The sequence below is a fragment of the Brienomyrus brachyistius genome, chromosome 13 (assembly GCF_023856365.1).
Source record: "Brienomyrus brachyistius isolate T26 chromosome 13, BBRACH_0.4, whole genome shotgun sequence".
In the NCBI taxonomy this organism is placed as follows: domain Eukaryota; kingdom Metazoa; phylum Chordata; class Actinopteri; order Osteoglossiformes; family Mormyridae; genus Brienomyrus; species Brienomyrus brachyistius.
In genome coordinates this window covers 16,125,163-16,146,255 of record NC_064545.1, presented here as the reverse complement: position 1 = coordinate 16,146,255, position 21,093 = coordinate 16,125,163, and the positions used below count along the sequence as shown (strand labels likewise).

At 48.7% G+C, this 21,093-nt stretch overlaps 1 protein-coding gene across 1 annotated transcript in view; it reads right to left on the bottom strand.

Moving 5' to 3' along the window:
- The window catches only part of LOC125706307 (disintegrin and metalloproteinase domain-containing protein 10-like), a 39,499-nt gene that overhangs the window by 10,629 nt on the left and 7,777 nt on the right, over positions 1 to 21,093 (bottom strand). The window contains exons 2-4 of the mRNA XM_048972945.1: positions 20,906 to 21,056; positions 6,899 to 7,017; positions 1,362 to 1,520 (exon numbers count right to left, since the gene is read on the bottom strand). Of these exons, the coding sequence (XP_048828902.1) occupies positions 1,362 to 1,520; positions 6,899 to 7,017; positions 20,906 to 21,056 (429 nt within the window). The remainder of the gene's footprint in view (positions 1 to 1,361; positions 1,521 to 6,898; positions 7,018 to 20,905; positions 21,057 to 21,093) is intronic.

The following is a 21,093-nucleotide window of genomic DNA, read 5'->3' as shown; positions in this document are numbered from 1 at the left end:
TGTTATCAGTCTTCCCCGACGTAGCGTCGTTCATTCCGACATTCAGCTCCCATCGTACCCGTGCTGGTTTCTGGCGTGCATCGACATGCTAATTGTGGACAGTCACAGATAAAGCAGGAGAAGGTCTAGGCTCCCATGCAAAGCCCAGAGCTCCCCACAAGGCGCCATTCCTGTCCGCGCTTCAAGCCTAAGGCTTGGAAGACACGAAGCTTAAACGCTACAGGGGCTGCACCCAGCTTTTAAACCTCCCCTTAGATCACAAGGAAAGCAGCTAATTACGTTACACGCCACAATACAATTACAGAGCTGAGGTTTTGCAAGTGATATTGAGACCCAATGTTATTATAAGAAATATCCATCACCGTAAGTATGGTAATAGCAGGGCCATGTTCTTCTGTTCTCTTTTGGAATTTGTTAGTTTGGTGTTACTCATGTTCACTGCAGAAAGTATTAAAGAAATTGGGGAGGACGGTTTTAAGTAAAACAGAAATATGGCGAAGTGGTAATCAGGTCAGTTTGAACGTGATTTATAGAACAAAGTTCAGTGAATGAGGCAACTGGATGTGGGCTTCTAACACTAGGGGGCAGTAAAGAGGGCAGTGGACATTGGGTCCTAAGGCAGTGACACACATTTCAGGAATAGGCAAATGCCATTTCTGCACTATATCTGTCGTATTACTTTACTTACTTACTGTACTTACTAAACAAGTAAACAGTAAGTAAACAGAGAGACCCTCTGTGTGTGCCATGGGGCTGAACCTTAGCATGCTGGAGAGACCCTCTGTGAGTGTGCCATGGGGCTGAACCTTAGCGTGCTGGAGAGACCCTCTGAGTGTGCCATGGGGCTGAACCTTAGCGTGCTGGAGAGACCCTCTGTGAGTGTGCCGTGGGGCTGAGCCTTAGCGTGCTGGAGAGACCCACTGTGAGTGTCCCGGGCAGGGGAACACCTGCAGCTATCAGTCTGCTTTTCTGCTTTAACTAGGAGGTAAACAGATCATGATTTATGTGCAAAATAATTTGTTCCCATAGCAATGACAGAGACCCCAGGGATCAGGACAGACGCATCCTGGAAACAGCAACTAACACTTCAGATCAATGCAGAAATGCAGCCCATAGTGATGCTTCGTTGTGGTATTGTTTCAGCATGATGTGCAAAGACCAGAAAGTATTTTCAAAGTGTAAGGGCAGTGCAGTGGCAGAATGTAGAGAGGCCTCGGGTCAGCTGGGAATCAGTGGGACAGAACACCCCCTCACTCTCATGCATCACCTACGGGTTCCTGTGCTCTGAGGCTGACATCACCTGATTTACTTAGATGTGGCAAAGATGGGCAGCAGTTCACTATGTGAGGGGATATACTTACCTATGTCGTTTTCGTGGTAGATGATGGAGTGGAAGGGCACGTCGCGGTCCTTCAGGTACCTCTCGGCGGGCTCCACATAGTATGTGCCGTGGAAAGTTTTGATGAAGCCCTCGAACTTTCCATCCACAATGGAGCCATGACTCAGGGTGCCGGGTTCCCCTGCAAAGACGGTGAGGTGGGGGCTTGAGGTCCATTACAGCAGAAATCGCCGCTTTAGTGATCTTATTACCCATCATGCTTTTAGGCTATTCTTTTGTTTTTGGAGCTACATTTATATCTGGTTCTGAAGCAGAATATGTATACAGGAAGTCTTTTCTTGGTCAGCATATTAATAAGTAATTTTTTAAAATCTTTCTATTGCAGTGGAAGACGTCTCATACAGGCATTCAGTGAGGTAACTGATGGTGTATAGCCAACGATTCAGTTTCAGGGATTGTACTAGAGATTCTTTTTTTGGATGGTGCATTTTTTTTTTAAGCAAGCACTTTTAATACAAACATTTATGGCAAGATTTAAAAAGGGCCTGTTGGTGATTCGGAAGGCTGAGCACGAGGGTGTCCTGCCAAGACACCCTGTAACGGGGACTTCGGTGTGCAGCCGGCGCCACTCCGATTCTGCAAGATCAGCCAAAAACAGGAAAACAGGGGAACTGAGGAATCGGGCCGCTTTCTCCGTGCCGGTTCACCTAGCAAAGCCGAGTCCTGCTTCTGAAAACTGAACCAGAGCCGCAGAATATCAGTCGGGAAGCCTGGCCCTGCACCTGACTGTACCGTGGTCGCTGGCTGCGGCCACCACACCCATGCAGGGGCAGGCGGAGACACAGGGAGCCTTGTTGTGGTGGGGGCGGGGTCTGCGTCTGATCGGGGGGGGGGTGTCTCAGAGCCAGCAGGCTTCAGTTGTGCTGATGTGAACTGACAGACAGACGCCTCCACAGGCCGGCAGACCTACCCCTGCCCTCCCAGCCCAAACACAACGGCCACTTGTTTCAGGTCCACGTGAGAGCAGCGCACCGGCCTGCAGTATTCTCTGGGTTTCGCTTTCCTAGCTAGAAGCTAGGTGGGGTTACAGCCGGGATTTCTGTGCTGGAACAGAAAGATAAGCTCATCGCAGGAATTTTCCTCTCTGTGGAGAGAGCCAAGCATGACTACATGACTTGGTAATGGGTAATTTTCCCCCCCCACAGTCAAAAAAGGCTAATCGTGTGTGTGTGTGTGTGTGTGTGTGTGTGTGTGCGTGTGTGTGCGTGTGTGTGCGCGCATCCATCCTGCGACCCATAGGCTCTAGACCCATCCTGGGTTGTTCCCTGCACCCTCCCTGCCTTGCACCCTCCACAATCCTGAATGGTTTCAGAAAATGGATGGATGGACAATTGCTCATAATTTAAAATCCACTTTTACAAGAACTTATTCCACTCAATCTTACCAATAAATTGTAGCATCAAATTATTACTACAGTCAATAAATTCAAATGCTGATACATTGAGTGCAGCGTGAATTTCTTCGTAAAGTCTAACAGCGTGTTTTCCAGTCAATTTTGGTTTTTGACCAATTGCTGTAATATTCGCCACAATAATCCAAGCATTATTTCCCTTTCTCCTGTATTACTTTCACCTTACCCTCATAGTATAAGGCCTTTTAATGCAGTTGTATTAGAAAATCCTTATATACTTACAACAGTAATAATTGATCATGTTTAAGCATGAATTACAAAACTCAAAATCGTCCCAACCACACCCCGGTCTTTTGCAACACCGGCCACACATGGACCCTGTGTGACGTTTCCCTCGGTCTGGTGCCCGTTGGCATACGGATTGGTAACCTGGCTGTCTGTGTCGCCGTCAAATGGCATCGTCTCGGCTGAGAAAGCATCAGACTCGGGGCCCAGACTGGATGGATCCATAGGAACCGCGTGTCCTAATTAGGCCGGGCACCTCGTTGGCTGCCTAAAATGAGCCGTTGCCTTGACACAGCCGTTGTTATGGGGTGTGGAGGGCCTAACTCTGACCGACTGCCATGCTGAGGTCTGGTGATGGTAAAGCATCAGGCTCCAACATGGGACAGAGCACATCGTCTCTGCCAGTTTCACAGAGCTGCTACTGTTCAGCTAAGGTAGCAAAACAGTGGAAGAAACTAGTCTGTCTAGTTTTGTCTTTAAAAAGAGCAAGGAAAGCAAACAATACCAAGGAGTCACACGACGAGTTAATCAGAGTCTGCTGTTGAGATGAGTGATTACAGCAGCCTACAGGCATGAGAACGGCCCCGGCTGTGAAAGGGAGGCTTCTACTCCCAGGCCAAACCCAGTCCCTTGTGACAAACACCCTCTCCGCAAGTACAGGCTGCATTTTCTTCTGTATATCTGCTCTACTTTCGGCTCAGAATAAAGGGCTGCATTTGTAGTGTGTATTTCTCTTCCGCACACTTGTTTCTAAGCTTACAGTAAACCCCGAATCCCTGTACTGAGCTGCCGCAAACACGCTTCGGATGAGCCTCTCACTGCCTCAGAACAGTTAAGTTTCATTGCTGCCAACTTATCGCTAATATGATTATGAAGCTTTTCAATTGCTTTTGCAGTAATTAAGATACTCCAAAGAGAAGCAGGCAAGTCAGGAACATCCTGGAGAAACAAACCGTGTGCTAAGTGGCTGTTATTTAATGAAACTCAGTACTTATAAAAGCTTAGTTTACATTATATCACAGAAATGCTCCACAGCTGCACTTAACTCTCTGATTCAAGAGCCTTTCAATGTTTAATCAGAAAATGAGGAACCACATACCTGTTCTGGTTCACTTGAGCCGTTAGGTTTACCAAACATCACACGTGTGGTTCAGTTAGACTTCAGCTGACTTGGACCATTACCATCTGCTAGATGCTTATGCCTGTTCATTTCTGCTGTTGCAAACCGGGCCTGCAGGCAGGCTGTAACACGCCCCCCCGAGGACAAAATTAACATCCACCTGCACGCTCTGCCTTAAGGGGGGGGGGGGGGGAGAACCAGAACCATCTTTCAAGGAGTCGAAGGAGGCCCAGAGCAGAGGCTGCGGGGTGGGGTGACCTTGTCACGTGTTCAGCGCAAACAGCGACAATGTGCGTGGACAGCCTCCCCTTAGGCAAGGCATTCTGGGAGGCCGGGCCGCACATAACACAGAACAGAACGCCATGGCTACCCCGTATTCACACATGCTCAGGACCCTGGGAGGAATCACAGGAGCACTGGGATAGGGAAGCAAGTGATTACATTCAGGTAGGCGAGGCTGCACGCTCCAGAGCAGGGCGGGTTGAGTCAGCGGCTGGACCGGGCGGCTTGTGCCGCTCCCTACCTGGGCGTAGCCACCGGCACGCCCCAGACGAGACCATGTGACAGTGTGTGACATTAAATAGTGAGTATAAGCAGTACAGCCTCCAATCAGATATTCACACATCTTACAGGAGGTTCTGGCAGGTATGTTTCCGGAGTACAAAGAACGTAGGAGGGACAGAAGTGGGGTAAATAAAGGTCTATTTGCACACACTGTATGTGTGTGTATATATACACACATGTATGCAATACTGTGCAGAAACCTTAGGTATTCAAATAAAATGATGATTAAATGATCTTGTAAATGTAATATGTCTAAGTGTGTCAGCTCAGCAATTTCAAAACCTCTCCTACAGTCACCTCAGGGTTGGCAGCAATCATCTAATATACACCTTGTTTGGTTAATCCATACTTGATTGTCATTTAACCAATTAAATTAGTTAATTAAGTAGGCCAGTGGTCAGATTTAACAAATACGTGCAATGGCTGAGGTGCCATTGCAGAGAGGTTTGGGAACCAAAGCGGTGATCTAGCCGTCCAACTAGATGTCAAAAACTTTTTTGCAGAAGATAAATTCTTTATTTTTTTTACCATGCTACTGTTGATTTGCATGTGTTCTCATTTTAAATTGTGTAAACATATGCACTGTCCAGATAAATAGCTTTAAACATTTTCTTTGACTGCGTAAGACTTTTGCACATTGCTGTATAACACACAACCAGTTATATCAGGAAATTATATTTTGCACAATAAAACAAAGTCTGTCTCATAAATGGAAGTTAGGGTTTGAGTTCTGGAAAGCACAGGCTAAAATGATGTTTTTCAGATTGCTGGCTGTGATGTATTTTTGGTACTACAGTTAAATCCTGGTATAGCGGACTCGCTTGTAACGGAATTTCGCTTATAACGGACAAACAATTTCCAGTGCAGATACGTAGTCGGGATTATTAATAGTCACGCATCTGGTCAGGTAAAGTTGGATTACTACATGTACAATACAATAATCTATAGCACAAGTGTGTCTGCTGGGGTGTGGAATGGTGTCCTGTAGTTGTGTTCTGGGCATACAGCAACTCTGAATATAACGGTCTGTTTTGCCAGGTCCCTTGAAGTCCGTTATAATGGGATTTATTTACATTTTTACCGATTTTACCTGCATTCTTGTTTTTCCCGATACCAAGTAGTATGTCGTCATTGAAATGCCAAGCGTCTATCATCATGTGGGAAACAAACAGCTGAGAGACGCCGCCTCTCTCCCAGAAGCCAGCATCAGCAGACTCACCGCGTGTCCTTTTATCTCACGCTGATCTATTCCTGATTAAACATTTGAAACGACCTTGGTACGCCTATAGACTCTCTGAACCAAGGTTCAGTATCTTGTGAAATTTCACCATACAAGTACCTTAATAATCACCTATTTTACTCACCTTGATTAAGCCAGGATGAGCAAAGGAGAGTCCGAGGACTGTAATAGGAATGCCACAACCTAGCTGTGCCCATCCAAGCATCAAAGCACTTGCTCGACAAAATCACAATTACTTAAGCGGCAAATCTTTTCTGTCAAACTAAAATTAAACCTGATTACCAGGTGCCCAAGCTAGCTGGGGAGTCACGTCGCTTTTCCAGTGGTGTCGGAAGACATAGTGGGGTCCAAATTGCCGGAATTTGCGTCCCCCAACCCCCCTGCCCTTTTCACCTTGCTGGCACCAAAACAAAATGCAGACATAATGAGTTCTCCTGCGGCACACAGCGAGCTTACAGCTGGAACACGCAGCTTCCTCTGACGCTCGAGCCAGTGATGCGAAGCACTGGCACTGGCTGTGATGGGCCAGGAGAAGCTGCACGTTCTCCCTCACGGCCAGCAGTCCTGCAGGTTCCTTCACTGTGTACATCTCATATTCCATTAGGTTTGCTGTATCACCGGGCTTATTCTCCACTGCATTTATTGCGTCGGCCATCGCCTCCATCTTATCTTGAGAATTACAGCCATGCTTTGGAGCATGCATGGAGTGACGCGTTTGCCTGTGATCTATTCCAGGAGTGTATGCGTAAGGTCTAGAACAGGCATTAAGTGGGCGGGCAGGTAGATTTTTTGCAGTTTGGCACTAATCCATTAATACCGTTACAAAAATTTTTTTATTATAGACATACAATGTTATGAGTGGCAATTATTTTTCAGTCCTTGGTAGCACCAAGATTCAGTCAGTGCCTTTAAAATGTTGGTATCAGTTACTTAGCTTACCATACACCTCCCCCGAGTAGATGTGGGACGTGTCGTAGTTCGGATCTTCTCCCAGCATCTCCAGTTTGAAGTCCGGGGCAAAGAGCTTGACATCCCTCTTCATTCGGAGATTGAAATGCCTGTGAAGCAACAGAGAAGTGAAGCGGACTGCCGGTTTTGGTCCTTTAATACAGTGACATGTCAGTGAATAGCAGTGTATTCATTATTCATCCATTCACTGCAAAAAAGATGTTTCATGATCAGGAAAGGAGACAAAAGAGAGAGGACCGACGGGGGTCTGAATATGGGGAGAGGAGCAGCCACACGAAAAAAATTAACTTCCAAAAATAAAGTTCTGACAAAGTTAAAATTTTAGAATGGAAAATAAAAAAAATGAACGTCTAAAGGCACGGCGGAGAGTGTGGTCTGCGGAGAACAAACTCCCTGGGTACATCGAAGACAAAGCTGACAATTATAGACAGATAATTAAACTTAACAGCCAGCAAGTCAGCACAAAAAATAAATGCAGTTATCGGCAAGAAATCAGGCCAGATTCTCTTTCCACTGGTGAGCATCTCCATTCAGACAGTCACCACGGACACCAAGACGTCACCCAAGCAGAAGACGGCACCGGGCTGATCAGGGGGCGCTCTCTGCGGGTACTCGCTCCACAGATCGCCGTGTTGTCCCCACACTCCAGTCACACGCCCCTCACACACATCCAGGTGACCCTCCACAGATGAAGTTTGCACTGCACAAGCAGAATTTGGACGTCACAGTTACCTGCATAAGCTCTTTCCAGGCTGCGCTGTCCCGGATAATGCCGGCGTGGCTCAGCAGCACATTCCATTTCAGTGACCCCCCCATTTTAATCAAGCATCACTATGGCTGACCAGCATCAAGCTCCAGGTCCAGTGACCCGGGCTTCCATCACTGTAAGCGATGGCTGCCTTCTCGCCTCCGTCCCTCTTCCAGTAGCTTAGGATTTCACTGGGTTCCTCTCCCTATATCCCACTGCAGGACCCAGTCTAAATCCAGGAGCTGCCCCAGGAGACCGAAAGCATCACAGATTGGGAACAGAGCGTTTATTTTCTGGGGTTCTGCTTCCACTCTGCAGTTCATTACTCTGTCCTCAACTCGCCACTTTTTTCCCAGCCAAACTAGCTGTGTGTGAAATGTGGAAGTGTGCTGGAGCAGAGCAGAGTGCCTTTGGGGTCACCAAGGGCCACGGGGTCTCCAAAGGCAGCCGACAGGGGCAGCCAGCGAGGAGCACCTAGACAACACAATTAGACTCTGACACACACACGCACACAAAGAGGCACACATGCACAGCACACACACACACACACACCCAAGGCTGTCATGACTGTGACATTTGTCTTTGTTCTTTGAATTGCAGTGGAACTTCTTAATGTCTGTAGGTTTGACTCCCTGGCTGGTTCAGACTCAACACCACTAAGCATGCAAGTCACACAGAAAGTTTAATCAAATCAGCTTTCAGAAGAAGATGGGGAATCCAGCTGCAGAACTGGCTACTAAATTTATCTGCACAGGTGTCCCCCCCCCCCCCCCCAAACGACAGCCCTGCATGACAGCCGTAGCATGGATGGTAACGCCTGTGCTGGCTTCCATCAGCTAAACACTGACCAAATGTCTTTAAATATTTGCAATTAGAGTACAAAGTTGCAGGAATAATACCTGGCGTGTGGTTTATGTTTGCTCAGATGCGAGATGTAAATCTGTTAGTGATTAATAGATAGAGAGAAAGCTCTCTGGCAGACAGCGCACAGGGGACGACCTCGCAATTTAGTCTCCAGGTTTCGCCTTCCAACTCGGAAAACTGCCACCATGGTAAAAGAGTAACACACTCTGGCCTGAAGGCAGAGACCAGCCTCAGCAAGAGACAGAGAAGCCCAGAGCGTCAAAGAGAAGCTTCAGCCGGGTGGCGGCAAGGGGCACGTTCACTGGGACAGGAACCTCGTTGTGGAAGCTGACACCCACCCCCCACCCCACCCCACACACACCTGAGGAGCAGAAGTAACCCTGAGCTGCCCAGCTACCGCCAAGAAGGAAGCCACACGAGGCTGCGCCTGACATAGGAGAAGAGGGAGGGGGCGGGAGGTGGGGGTGCAAGATTTAGAGAGGAGAAGCATTTGTTTGGCTGCGAAGGCCGAGAGGGCGGCCTGCCGTTCCCGCTACTCTGCTGAGAGCAGCGCTAATTATAGCTTCCTGTAAAGCAGGGACACGATGCAGATTCCCCCAAAGCTCATCACCACTGAGCTATATATGCTGCAGTCAATTCTGCATCATCACATTCCGTCTGCTAGATAATTCCGACACGGACATCCTAACTCGTGTTTATTCGCTACAGGACAACTCATTACGTCCGAAGGGACTCCATCGATCGCTGCATATCTATACGCCCATCTGGGCTGCACCTGAGATTGTGTGGCTGTGAATCCAGCTCCTCATGGTCAGCAGCGCCTACCTCTGCAGATACACGCCATCCACAGCGCGCACACCAAACATCTGACAGGGCACTCTCGCCGGCAGGGGGGCATCCTGCATGGGGCAAGGAAGGAACAGCAGCCACTCTTGCAGGCTGTACTATGGACTTTAAATGAATGCAAAAGGTTCAGTCGGGGCTTTTCGAAATCGAACAAGGACGCGAACACACACAGGCTCGAGATCTGCACGCACAGGCCTCTCGTCCTGATTCTGCAGAGTTTGATGTGTCCCTGAGTTAACAAGGGAGGGGCTTGCATTTCGCTTCTTTAACCAATCAAAGTCTTCATTGTGCGACATCACATTCATTAAAGGTAGCGTTTTATGTTAAGCGGCAAGGTGCACAAATTTCAAAGTACCCGTTTTATTGTGTTTGCCTTTTGTTAAAGGACTTCATAGATATAATACCTGCAAAGGCTGTAGAGAGCAACATATGGGTGCATCATTATTTCATGATCATGATGATGACAACAACAACAACAACAACAATAAGACCTGAACCAACAACCTTCCAATCACAGGGCTTTGCCCGTTCAGCCACACGCTGTCCCCCCCAGCTCTGATGGCTGGAAGCTCTGAGTTTGAAAATGTGAGAGAGAAAAAAAATTGACCTGTGTGGTGATGTCATGCAATGAAGACTGTGATTGGTTAAAGAAGTGAAACACAGCCCCCTCCCTTGTAGAGCCAGGGACACAACGGACTCTGCAACATCAGGAAGTCCGTGAATGGCCATGATGGCTGCCGGCAGCAGATTGGGTCCTCCTCGGGTTTGGTGGCTGTAAAAGCTCTCCCCAACACCGGCCCCAACATCACGGCTGTCAAACTCCCACGTCGGATGGGATTCGGCAGAGTGATGACGACAAGTATGCACCACAAGCAGAACATGGTCTCAGCCCCCCCAAGACGTCGGCAGATCTGCAGTCCTGTCCAGCCCTCCTGATGGAGGACATCCGAGCAGACAAAACTGCATCTGGCAGGCTGACCTGAGACCTTTGCCAAGCTGCCAGCCAGATGGTTCAGCATCGGAACCGCCAGGCCACAGAGGGCCGGCTGGCATCCAGCAGAACCCGGAATTCCTTTATCTGGGAGGCAGAGGGTCAACAGTAACGCGCTGGCCACAGTCTGTGGACAGTAAGTGTGCAAGGCAGACCCCAGGACGACCATGTCACTAATTAAAGAGAAGCAGTGGCCTCATACACAGGCCATCACTGCGAAACAGAAATTCCCAGCTGAAAGGACTCTGACCGGGTAACAGTGCTGACACAGCGGAGACAGCCAACTGCAGAAAGAGAGGGAAAAAAAACGAGTGCAGAAGCGCTACCCATCACACGGGCCGGATCCCCATGGACGGAATCTTCACCAGGACCCCCCCCCCTTTATAGGAGGGGCAGAAAATCTCAGACAATGGAAATAGGATCGGCGCCAGTTGGCCAGAAAAGCGATTCGATCAGGCGGCGGTTTTGAAGAGAGAGGGATGCAGTGGACAGACCGCATCTGCTGGGGGCACCGATCCGCAGTCTGCAGCGCATCAGACAGGACACCCAGTGGGAGACGTGCGAGTAACACGGATTACGCACACAGATACGATTGCTCACGCTGCATCACGTCACTGGCTCCCACTGGCTGCTCGCAGTAATGCAGTATCCCCAGAGAATGGTGGAGAGTAGCCAGAGAGCAGTACAAGGGCCTGCTTTCAAGCCACGTAGTTCAGCTGCACACGGTGTAAAGAGCGCAGAAAGGGGGCTACAGGCCACGAGCCAAGCGGCCACACGCGTGGAGTCCAGTTCAGCCACAGCCAAAACCCGGCACGGACACATCCAGTCTCACGACTTGGGCTTTCAGCACATGAGAAGCTGCCAATCATCCTCCCTGACGGTGTCATTGAGGAGATCTGTCCACGAGGAAGCGGGAGCCAATTGAATTAAACCAGTGTGACTTGTGCTCTCTGAAGCAGGTGCCGGTGTGAAGGTGACACCGGGTATTAGTGTTAAACCTGCTTCACGATAATGACGCCGTGAAAGCTGGATTCCCCGCACGCCAGGGGGAGGTCGGGCACCAGCGAGTCACATGCATACGTACACCATCGCCCTGGTGCACATCTGGCGCAGTGCTGACCACGCCGCGGAGCAGGGCCACCTCCAGTCAGCTGCAGTGGCTTCCGGGAACACTTTATACATTTTCCCCAGGCTGCCATGATGTGGAACAGACTGCGAATTGCCCACCCGAGTGAACGGAAAGACACCAGCACAACGTCTTCATCATTCTGGAGCTGAAGGAATCCATCGGTATGGATCGATCCTTTTAAATACCCGGCCCCATTCCCATAAACAGCCTTTCCCCTAGTTTAACATAAAATGTTAACTAAATCCATTTCGGGGGATGGCCGGGTGGGTGGGGGGATTATTGACCCAAACTGCCGACGCACAGCTCCTTACGTCCCGCAGTGGCACCTCGAGCCTCCATTTCACCTCCCTCTAGAGCAGTGTTTCCAATTCTGGTGCTCAGGGACCCGCACAAATGAGAAGAAGCAAAAACATGAACCATCTGCAGGTCCACGAGGACCGGACTGGGAAATACTGCTCTGGAGGATCCAACAGGCAAATGATGATGGACGCCTAATACACCCCGAGGCCCCCTCACTGTAATGCATGACCGTAGATGATCACACTAACAGTGGGCAGCCGTACAGTACCCATCACACCGGTCCTGTAGCTGTGAAGGGCCGACATCCATCCTCTCACACCAACTCTTTGGTCACTTGGTGCAGCGTCCTTGATCGGTGCCCAAAGGTGTAGCACCTTATTCATGCAAGTAACAAGGGTGAAATGTCACTGCGTAGTTTTCCCTTCTCTGAAACTGAAGCTGGTAAATATGTTTTGCTACTTATAAGCCGGTTGTATGTAGTTCTGCACACAGGGTGGGGGAGGGGTTAGTTGGCAGAGATGCTTCAGTAATTAAAGTTTAACTTATTCCAACCAGATGCGGAGCCGACGTTAGCCTTCTAACGTTTTGCCTGGGAGCTGGGAGATAATGTCCTTTTTGTATGTGAAATGACGCGCAGAGTAGGCTCTGTCTCTGCCATAAAGCAGCATCTCGCCAAACAGACATGCTCAGCGGGTCCTGGTGACAGTCCCATCAGCCCTGAGAACATCCGCGGATCAGCCTGGCCTGCAGTCAGTGGCGAGCGTCACACCGACCCCCTGCCCCGCAGGGTGTGTTCGTCACGCCACACAGCGTACGGCGCTCTGGGTAAGAGACTTATCACATTCTCATATCTTCATTAATGTGTTTTAAAAATAAAACGAGCTGTTACCAGAATGAAGCTATAAACGATGCTGTCAGAACGACAATGTATTCCTTAGAGAGCACCCCCCCCCTCCATCTAATCCCTACTCTTCACACACCCCCCAACCTCTACAATTTCTAGAATTACTGGGTGGATCAACTGGGAATGTGAAAGCCAAAGAATGTGATTTTACCGGAAAGTCTCGGACATAGTACATCTCTCTGAATCTACCCCAATTCCTTTACTGCACATTCCATTTGCACATTAATTTGCACAAATCTCTCTCTGACCAGTTAGGTGCTTAACTACCTTTTTGTCCACGTTACCTCTTTATATCTCTAAACATTTGCATTCTACTTCTCTTTTGCAATATAACCAATATTTTCTGCGACGTAACAGTATCCGAGACACACCAGTGCCATAAAGTTAAGTGACTACCATGTGGTGTCATACAGACACATACAGACCTCACTGCGATTTCCTTCTGCTAGCTAGACACACACAAGCTCCAGTTAACTGGTAGTTACCCACAGGCACAGTGCCGTTTACAAAAAATCTGTATAACGTAGCAGATCCCGAACTTGTGGGAAAAATGAACACTAGCAAACAAAAAAATGTTATATTAGCATACTAACTCCAGAAATAACGATATTGCAGCAAGCTAGTGGGACGTGTTTAGAAATGGACAACGGCACTTTAGAATCAGAAGTGGCACCGGCAAAGGAGTCAACAATTTAAGAGGCATTCGTGCTTGGGATTAGATGGGAGTGAACACACATACTCCACAACAAAACAGGTAGAGCACTCACTGTTTACACCACAGAGAGACACACATCTATTTAGAGGACCGGCTTGCGCACAGCGCTATGCATGGCAGGGGGGGCGCAAAACATTTCCCAGCCGGCTCTACGGCCCCCCGCATACAGGAGGCTTCAGCAGTATCTGATCTTTTTAAACTTTCCACACTTTGCGTGACTTCTCTCACACATTAACTTCATATGCACCTATACTTTCATGGTCCGCAGTTGACTAGGGCTGCATTCACACCCGCAAGCTGAAGTGACTCGGATCCCAGTTTATGCCTGAACGTGACTCAGATCCGATGTTTTTACGGCTGTGCGGACCCACAAATCCGATCTTTTCAAATCAGATCCGAGTCACTTATGTCGCGTATGTGGTCCTAGATCAGATACGCATCTTATTTGTGGTCATGTGACGTGAATGAGAATGATCAGATTGGAATTCCAGTTGACAGGACAGGGACAGGACAGACTGATGGTTCAACCATGATAAATTTCACTGAAAGAAAACGGCACAGTACAGTCATGCAGGGATACGGTTTGAGGAATGTGTCATCAGGCAATTTCATGTTGTGCGAACATCACAGAATGTACTTACACCAACCCAGATGGTATAGCATACTACACACCCAAGCTACATGGTATAGCCTACTACACACTCGAGCAGCATGGTATAGCCTACTACACATTCGAGCAGCATGGTATAGTCTACTACACACTCGAGCTGTATGGTATAGCCTACTACACACACGAGCTACATGGTATAGCCTACATAAAGATAAAAAATACAGTGCAGTAAACACAGACACCAGTATCAGCTTTTTATTATCATCATAATCAAGATGATGCACATAACTGCATGGGCTATACTTTTAAATGAGGGGCAACAAAATAGGTTTGTTTACACCAGCATCACCACAAACACATGAGAAATTACGCTAGTACATCACGCTATGACATCACGCTATGACATCACATTACACGCTAGGCGATAGGAATTTGAGCTCCATTAAGGGACCATCGTTGTTTATGTGGTCCTTCGTTGACCAAAACATCATTATTTCATGACAAATGAAAATTTCCAAAATACTACCCAAACTTACACGATACTTCATTTTGCTGACTGGCTACTAGACTGTTAGGACTCACGAGGGGAAAAAAAAAAAGATAATTTTATGAATATTTTAAAGTTTAACCCGCTTCCCCCCCAGTCTGAAAATGACCTGTACAACATTCCTGGGAATTTTGCAAAAACATCCATGGAATGTCTTTGGCTCAATATGGAGGCTGCACCTTCTGTTTCTGCTACGGATTCAATTTTGGAGCAGTTCTCAGTCAGATTTTCATCCATATGTTGTTTTTGTGAAGTAGCAATAAGATCCATCAAAGCTCAGCGTAAACATTATAATAAAATTAAATAGCGTTACCTTACCCTCTCTTTTCAGAATGAAACTATTCTGATTGATGGTACCAAACATAGCATTTACTGACGTTTACGTGTCCCAAGTGTACAATTGGATCAGATCTTCTGCGCATGCACACGTCCACATCCAGCATCGCTGCACAAGCAGTCTCAGACATCCCACCGCCCGCAGTAGTTCCGGGAATCTCCCACAGCAGCTCCCTGGCACCCAAAAATGATGTACGGTGTCCCAACAATCTGTCATTCTGCTATTCATACAGGCAGTTGCGTATTAAAAGAAAATTCTCCTGCAGAAAAGTACCGAGTGCAGAAATCAATCTGATGGAGCGTTTATATGGATAATATTTTTTCATCTAACAGGATTATCAAGTCTACACAACCTCTTTCAATCCGACTGAAAATTCATTTATTCCAAATAAGGTGTTTACATCAGGTAATTTCATTCTGATTATTAATAAGATGCCATGTAAATGTGGCTACCATATCTGCAAAGTGTAGATTCTTTGAGTTATCGCAGTAACAAGATTCTGAGGCTTCCCTTGTCTTTGCTACAACCCTGCGGTGCTGCTTTAATTTTGGTGCAATTTGCCTCAAAATTTGTTCAGGTTCAAATACAATGTGTCCACAAAGTTTTAAAAAGATCCATCAAATACTCTTAGAGTTATTGTGTTCACAAGAACAAATGGGGGGTGTGGTACTCCAGCTCTCTTCCTGCCAAAAGGAGTATGTCTCTTAAAAGCAGAGGTCTCAATGTTGCAGGCACATATACATGTGGAAGTTGATGGGTGGGAGCACTAAGAATGTGATCCAGAACAACCGTCATGGTGCTGATTAAATTCAGTCGTGATTTCGGCTTTTTTAACTCGTCACTAGAACATGGAAATCCTCCAAAAGAACATTGCTTTTACAGTTAAAAAAAAAACAGCTGTGGTGGACAGATAAGCATGCTTTGAGAAAGGTGTATTTTGAATTTACCTTTAAATGAAGACCATAACCCATTTTCAGGGAACAGAACTGCTGCCATTCAGTAATTATGGCTACCAGACACAAACTCCTTTGATATTTTTTTTGGGCTGATTTTAGGAACTACAGTGCAGCAAGCTGGGGCAGGCGCCTTATCTTCAACGCGAGGCCTCTCTGCATGCAATTTGCTTAATTAAAAGGGAATCATTACAGTTCTGTTAGATGATTAGTGTCTGCTAGCCCAGTGAATATCAGCAATTTTCGAAACAAACCAAATCACGCCGACCAACTCGTTCCTGCAAGAACAGAATGTTATTGTCTTGTAAGCAATAAAAGCAAAAACGTATTTAGCAGGATGCTAGCTGATGCTCATCTATTGCTGACAAATATGAGGATGCAGTTTGGCAGATACTATGCTTGTTCATGTGGATAGTTGCAGGTTCTCTCTCTCTCTGGTAAACATGAAACCTTTTGCTCACTGTAGACAATTTCATATCATAATAATAGAGACAAAACATTCATGTTATTGCTGATGTGTTTGTTATCAACAACATCTACTTATATATGAAATCAGCAAAACTAGCTTTGACCCCACCTCATTCATCAACACCCAGGATGTGGAACCCTGTGCTACAGGTATCGCTCCGCTTGCGAGCCTAATCTGTTCCCGGAAATCAGCTCGTAAGGTGAAATCTCATAAAAGTCGCAGACATAATTACCTTTAACTAATTTGCATTAATTTCAAGGGGAAGCATTTACAGTAGAAAGCACTAAATTTGGATGAGATCACAAGATTGCAGTGATAACCACCAGGCAGAAGCTAAAGCGGCATGCGACCGCTGCCACTAGCGAGCCGACTGTGGCTTGCAGAGGGAAATTAAACGACCCCCCAGACATAAAAATAATAACATCTGTTATTTGTGAACAGCTCAGTAAAGGGTATTAAGTAAATTTCACTTATATGCAGAAACTCACAAGCCAAACACTCATTTCAGAGGATACCTGCATTTCTTACCGCTCCCAAAAGCAGCACCTGTGTCTACTGAACATTTTGCTGGTGCCATGCGCTGAACTTCACGGGTAGCTCAGCCAGCGCCACCTGAGGGCTCGGGAAGGTCCTGCACACCCCTGAACTGCCGTCCACTCCCTTGTACCAGCGGGGGCCCTGAGGTGCTTTTCTACCAGCGTCAGAGCTGCCCTGCCTTTCCTTTCTAAGTGAGTAACTGGATAAGCGTGGGATGATTGCATAGCTACTGCATTGTGTGGCTTTTTCTATCAATTGGGCCACTGTCATAAACAGGCTCCGAGACTTTTCTGGGTTGGATAAGAAAGATTTGAATGTGCTACTCCTCTAAAAAGAAGAATCCTTTTGTTGAAGCCAAACATGGCTGGTTTAGTAAAGTCCTGGTTATTGAACAGAACTGGGACAGGATTCCCAAGCTGCTCCAGCTAAAAGGGGGGGGGGGGGGGTCGAGGAGCCCATCCTCCAGGGCTTCGTGCTCTGAGGGAGCCATCAGACAGTCACTGGCCCTTCCTAAATCATCCCAGATACCTTACAGCCACTGAACGGCGATTTCATTACATCACTCGAGAGGAGCCTTTTCATCATAACTGCTGTCAGGTCCCTCCATGGACGAATAAGGAATAAATGCAGTGAAATCACTGCTTCAGACAGGAAGTAGTAACCAGGAGAGCAGCGTGGTCAGCCAAGAGGCACTGCGACCGCCGTCCTTTCTACCACTTCCTGCCTTGCAGAACATCGGTGTCTCCATCCTCCCCCACCGCCAGCAGGCATACCGCACTTCTCACTAACCCCCCCGTGCCGCTGTCACGCTGAAACTTTCACAAGCGTAATGATTAGCCAAGCAGGCTGAAGAGAGCTCGGCGTTCGTGAGGCCCTTAACGCCGGCCCCAACGCCGTTCCCGGGGGGAGGCAGCCCAGGCAGCCCAGATGCCACGCGGCAAGCGAAACTGCCGGCCGCCACTCAGCCGCCTACACTGCGGCAGCGGAGGCTGCACCCTGTGGAGGTAGATTAAGGCTAACCAAAGCTACTGCTGGGATGGAGCTGGACAGGTCTCGTTTGCTCAGGGTGGCCAATCAAATGCTTGACCCAGCATCTTCAGTCCTCCAGGACAGACTGGGGTACATTTTCTAAAATTACACCCCTTGACTTCAGCTAATCAGCATCTGGAGCCAGGCGGGGGGGGCAGGAAGGACAGCTAATTCTCCCTGAGCTTGAGGCCCAGCTCACTAATAACTCCTACACAAGCCTGAGCCAGAGAGCGGCCAAGACGATCCGGCTGTTGCCGTTCCGGGAGGCTCCATGGCAGCGCAGCCCCTGTGCTCGCAAACCAGCTCACCCCCCCCCCCCACCAAGGCCGCCTGCTATTCAGCCCTGGCCCCCAAATCAATATCACTCCTTCAGGGTTCCGCTTCAGTCCAACCCTGTCCACCTGATAAGAAAGCCGGCCTTGGCCGGCATTAGCGGGGGGGGACCCTCGGGGCCGGCATTAGCGGGGGGGGACCCTCGGGGCCGGCATTAGCGGGGGGGGGACCCTCGGGGCCCCACCAGAGTCAATTAAGGAGCAGAGGCACAAAAGCAGAGCCTGTGACGGCAAGACCAATGACAAAGGCCCTGATTGGAGGCCGTCCCCTCTGTTTAATCCGCCTGCAGTTCCTGGGATGCCCTGTGAATGATGGACACCTCCTCGCACACTGGGAAGGGTGATCAGTCCGCACCTCCCCTGAAAAGGCACCCGACATCACCAGTCAGGGTGAAGGACAGGCAAAACGGCTAATTCTTCTTGAGCTACAGCAGTATGCGAGTATGCAAATTATTTTATTTCATAAGGAATCCATCTGTGTCTTTTAAATCAAAGGAAAGGTGCACCCCTCCCCCGCAAACACAAATCCGCTTACTGGGTAAACCTGACAGCTCTGCGAGTCCATGGACGGACAGCCACAAAGGGGGTGGGGGGGGGGGGGGGGGGGAGTTCAAGCCAGCAGGAACGCTGCTGAAAGGCAAAAGGTGCATTCTGAAAAGCTGGGAGGCGGAGACTAGCCAGGACGCTCCAATCACAGCAAAGCACACGGCAAGGAGCCATGACAGCCACACCAGGGGCCGTGTTCACCCCCACCATCAGGAAACACCAATGCAGCAAGATACCAAGAGGAAAAGGCAGAGAGAGAGAGACCCGCATGGGAGACAGGACTGCAAGATGATTGATACAGCCGGCATCTGGAAAAGCAAGATATACATCACATGCAGCAAGCCGGAGAAAGCTCTACTTTCCCTGCTTGGAGCAGATCTTATCTGGGCCAAATCAGCCACCAGGCTGGTCCTGGCACCTTGATTTATTAAAGAGGAAAGCAGCAGTTATAGAAGCTGTTTGATGCTCCAGCCCCAGCTGACCACTTTTGCGTCTATTCTCCTTGATGCACTCTGATGGACCCCTAGAATTACCCGCTACTATAACCTACCATAGCTAGTTATCGGCACGTGATCAAAGAGTATTGTAGGAAGCCTCCTGACAGCCTGAAATCACAAAAACAGCTTACAGCAGCGGGACGGCATGCAGGATTGGCACGGAGCCGCTGCCTGGCACCTGCAGGGGGTTCGAATCCCGCCTCCACACTGTGTGTGAGGAGTGGGCATGATCTCCCAATGTCATGCTTGGTTTCACCCAGAATCCAAAGACACGAGGTTGGACTGACTATCCGTGGGGTGCGGCCACGTGCTCTGCTATGGACGGGACTTGTGTCTAGGGGAACCGCAGGCTCGTGCCTGGGACAGGCTCCAAGTGAAGCCGACCGAAGGAAGCAGTCAGAAGGTGGACCAGCCTCTGCTGCCTGCGTCATGAGGAACAGGCAGCAACACCCTCAGATACGCACCACAAACGCAGAGCGCCGCAGCCACTTCTCAGAGAACGCATGGCTTTCCACACCCTCCAGCCTCCACTCCCTGAGGTCAGGTGTCCGTTTCAGTCATATAAGCAGATGACACACCCCATCCCTAAAGACTAACACGATGTACTGGGGTCAGATATCATTTGGCAGGCTGATGAAAGAGCCCATCTTCTGGGAGAACCATGGAGACGGCAAACAAAAGCGGAACGGTACACTAATGGGAACAGGAATGATGGCGGTAGGAAGGTCTGTGCTGCGTTACAGCTGCTTTCCCACACGGCGGCCCGGAAAGGACGACTCTGCGCTCGGTCACGTGGAAGTGCAGCGTGGCCCGGAGACTGAACTCAGCCGGGGCACACGTCACGTCACAGAGCTACAAAGCTGGGGAGTGGGAAACTGGGGGGTGGGGACTATTTATGGGGCACTTAATGGGTAAGTGGGCCAGACAGAGGGAAAGGGCATAGAATATGATGAAATGGAGCATATGGATAATCATACGGCAGGGGGGGGATTTAAATTAGGCAGCCATGTTCCCCTTTGTGTAAAATACATGCATAGGATCAAACTCCGACTCGGATCTCTGAAATATGTATGTACATACCGACTGATTTAGAGAAGTACATCCACTATGCGAGAAGACAGTGTCTCAAAGTGCTGGGCAGTGCCTTGTACGCGGTTATGAGAAGCTGCACTGTAACGGGCTGCAGTCGATGACATCACAGATGCAGGCTGGCCATGTGACCTCCTCCCGGTCGTTCCACTAAACTCTCATTATTCCACCGTGGGGTGGAAGAGCAATGAAGAACCTGGCAAAGCTCTGCTCCAGGCCCACAGACACCCCAATACGAAATCCTGACCCCCCCCCCCCCCTAAGCAATTTCTCCTTCAATCAAAACCTTAAATATGAAATTAGTTCACACTACATGGAAGAAGTCGGCAACCTCCCAGAAAGCACGAGTCCAAACTCCTCATAAATCTCATCACAAACCTCTCAAACACAGTCTCAAGAGAGAGGATCTTTATCTGTCATTTATCTGACAGAGAATGTCCAATAGTTTGGAAGGGAGGGAAAAAAAGTCAGTCATTAAATTACCACAGAGTGTCAAAGAAAACGCTGCTGTGAAGCACCGTGCCACGGACTCACCTCCCATGCGCGTGGAACTCGAGGTGCAGGAAGCTGTCCTCCTGGCATAGAGCTCGCTTGGCCCGCTGGTGCTTGCCGTGCAGGACGTCCGTGTCATAGGACAGGCCCTCGTAGTGACGGATGTACTTACTTAGGGGGTTCCCGTAATGGCCTGCGCAGAGAGAGGGGAGCAGCAGTGCGAATGCAGG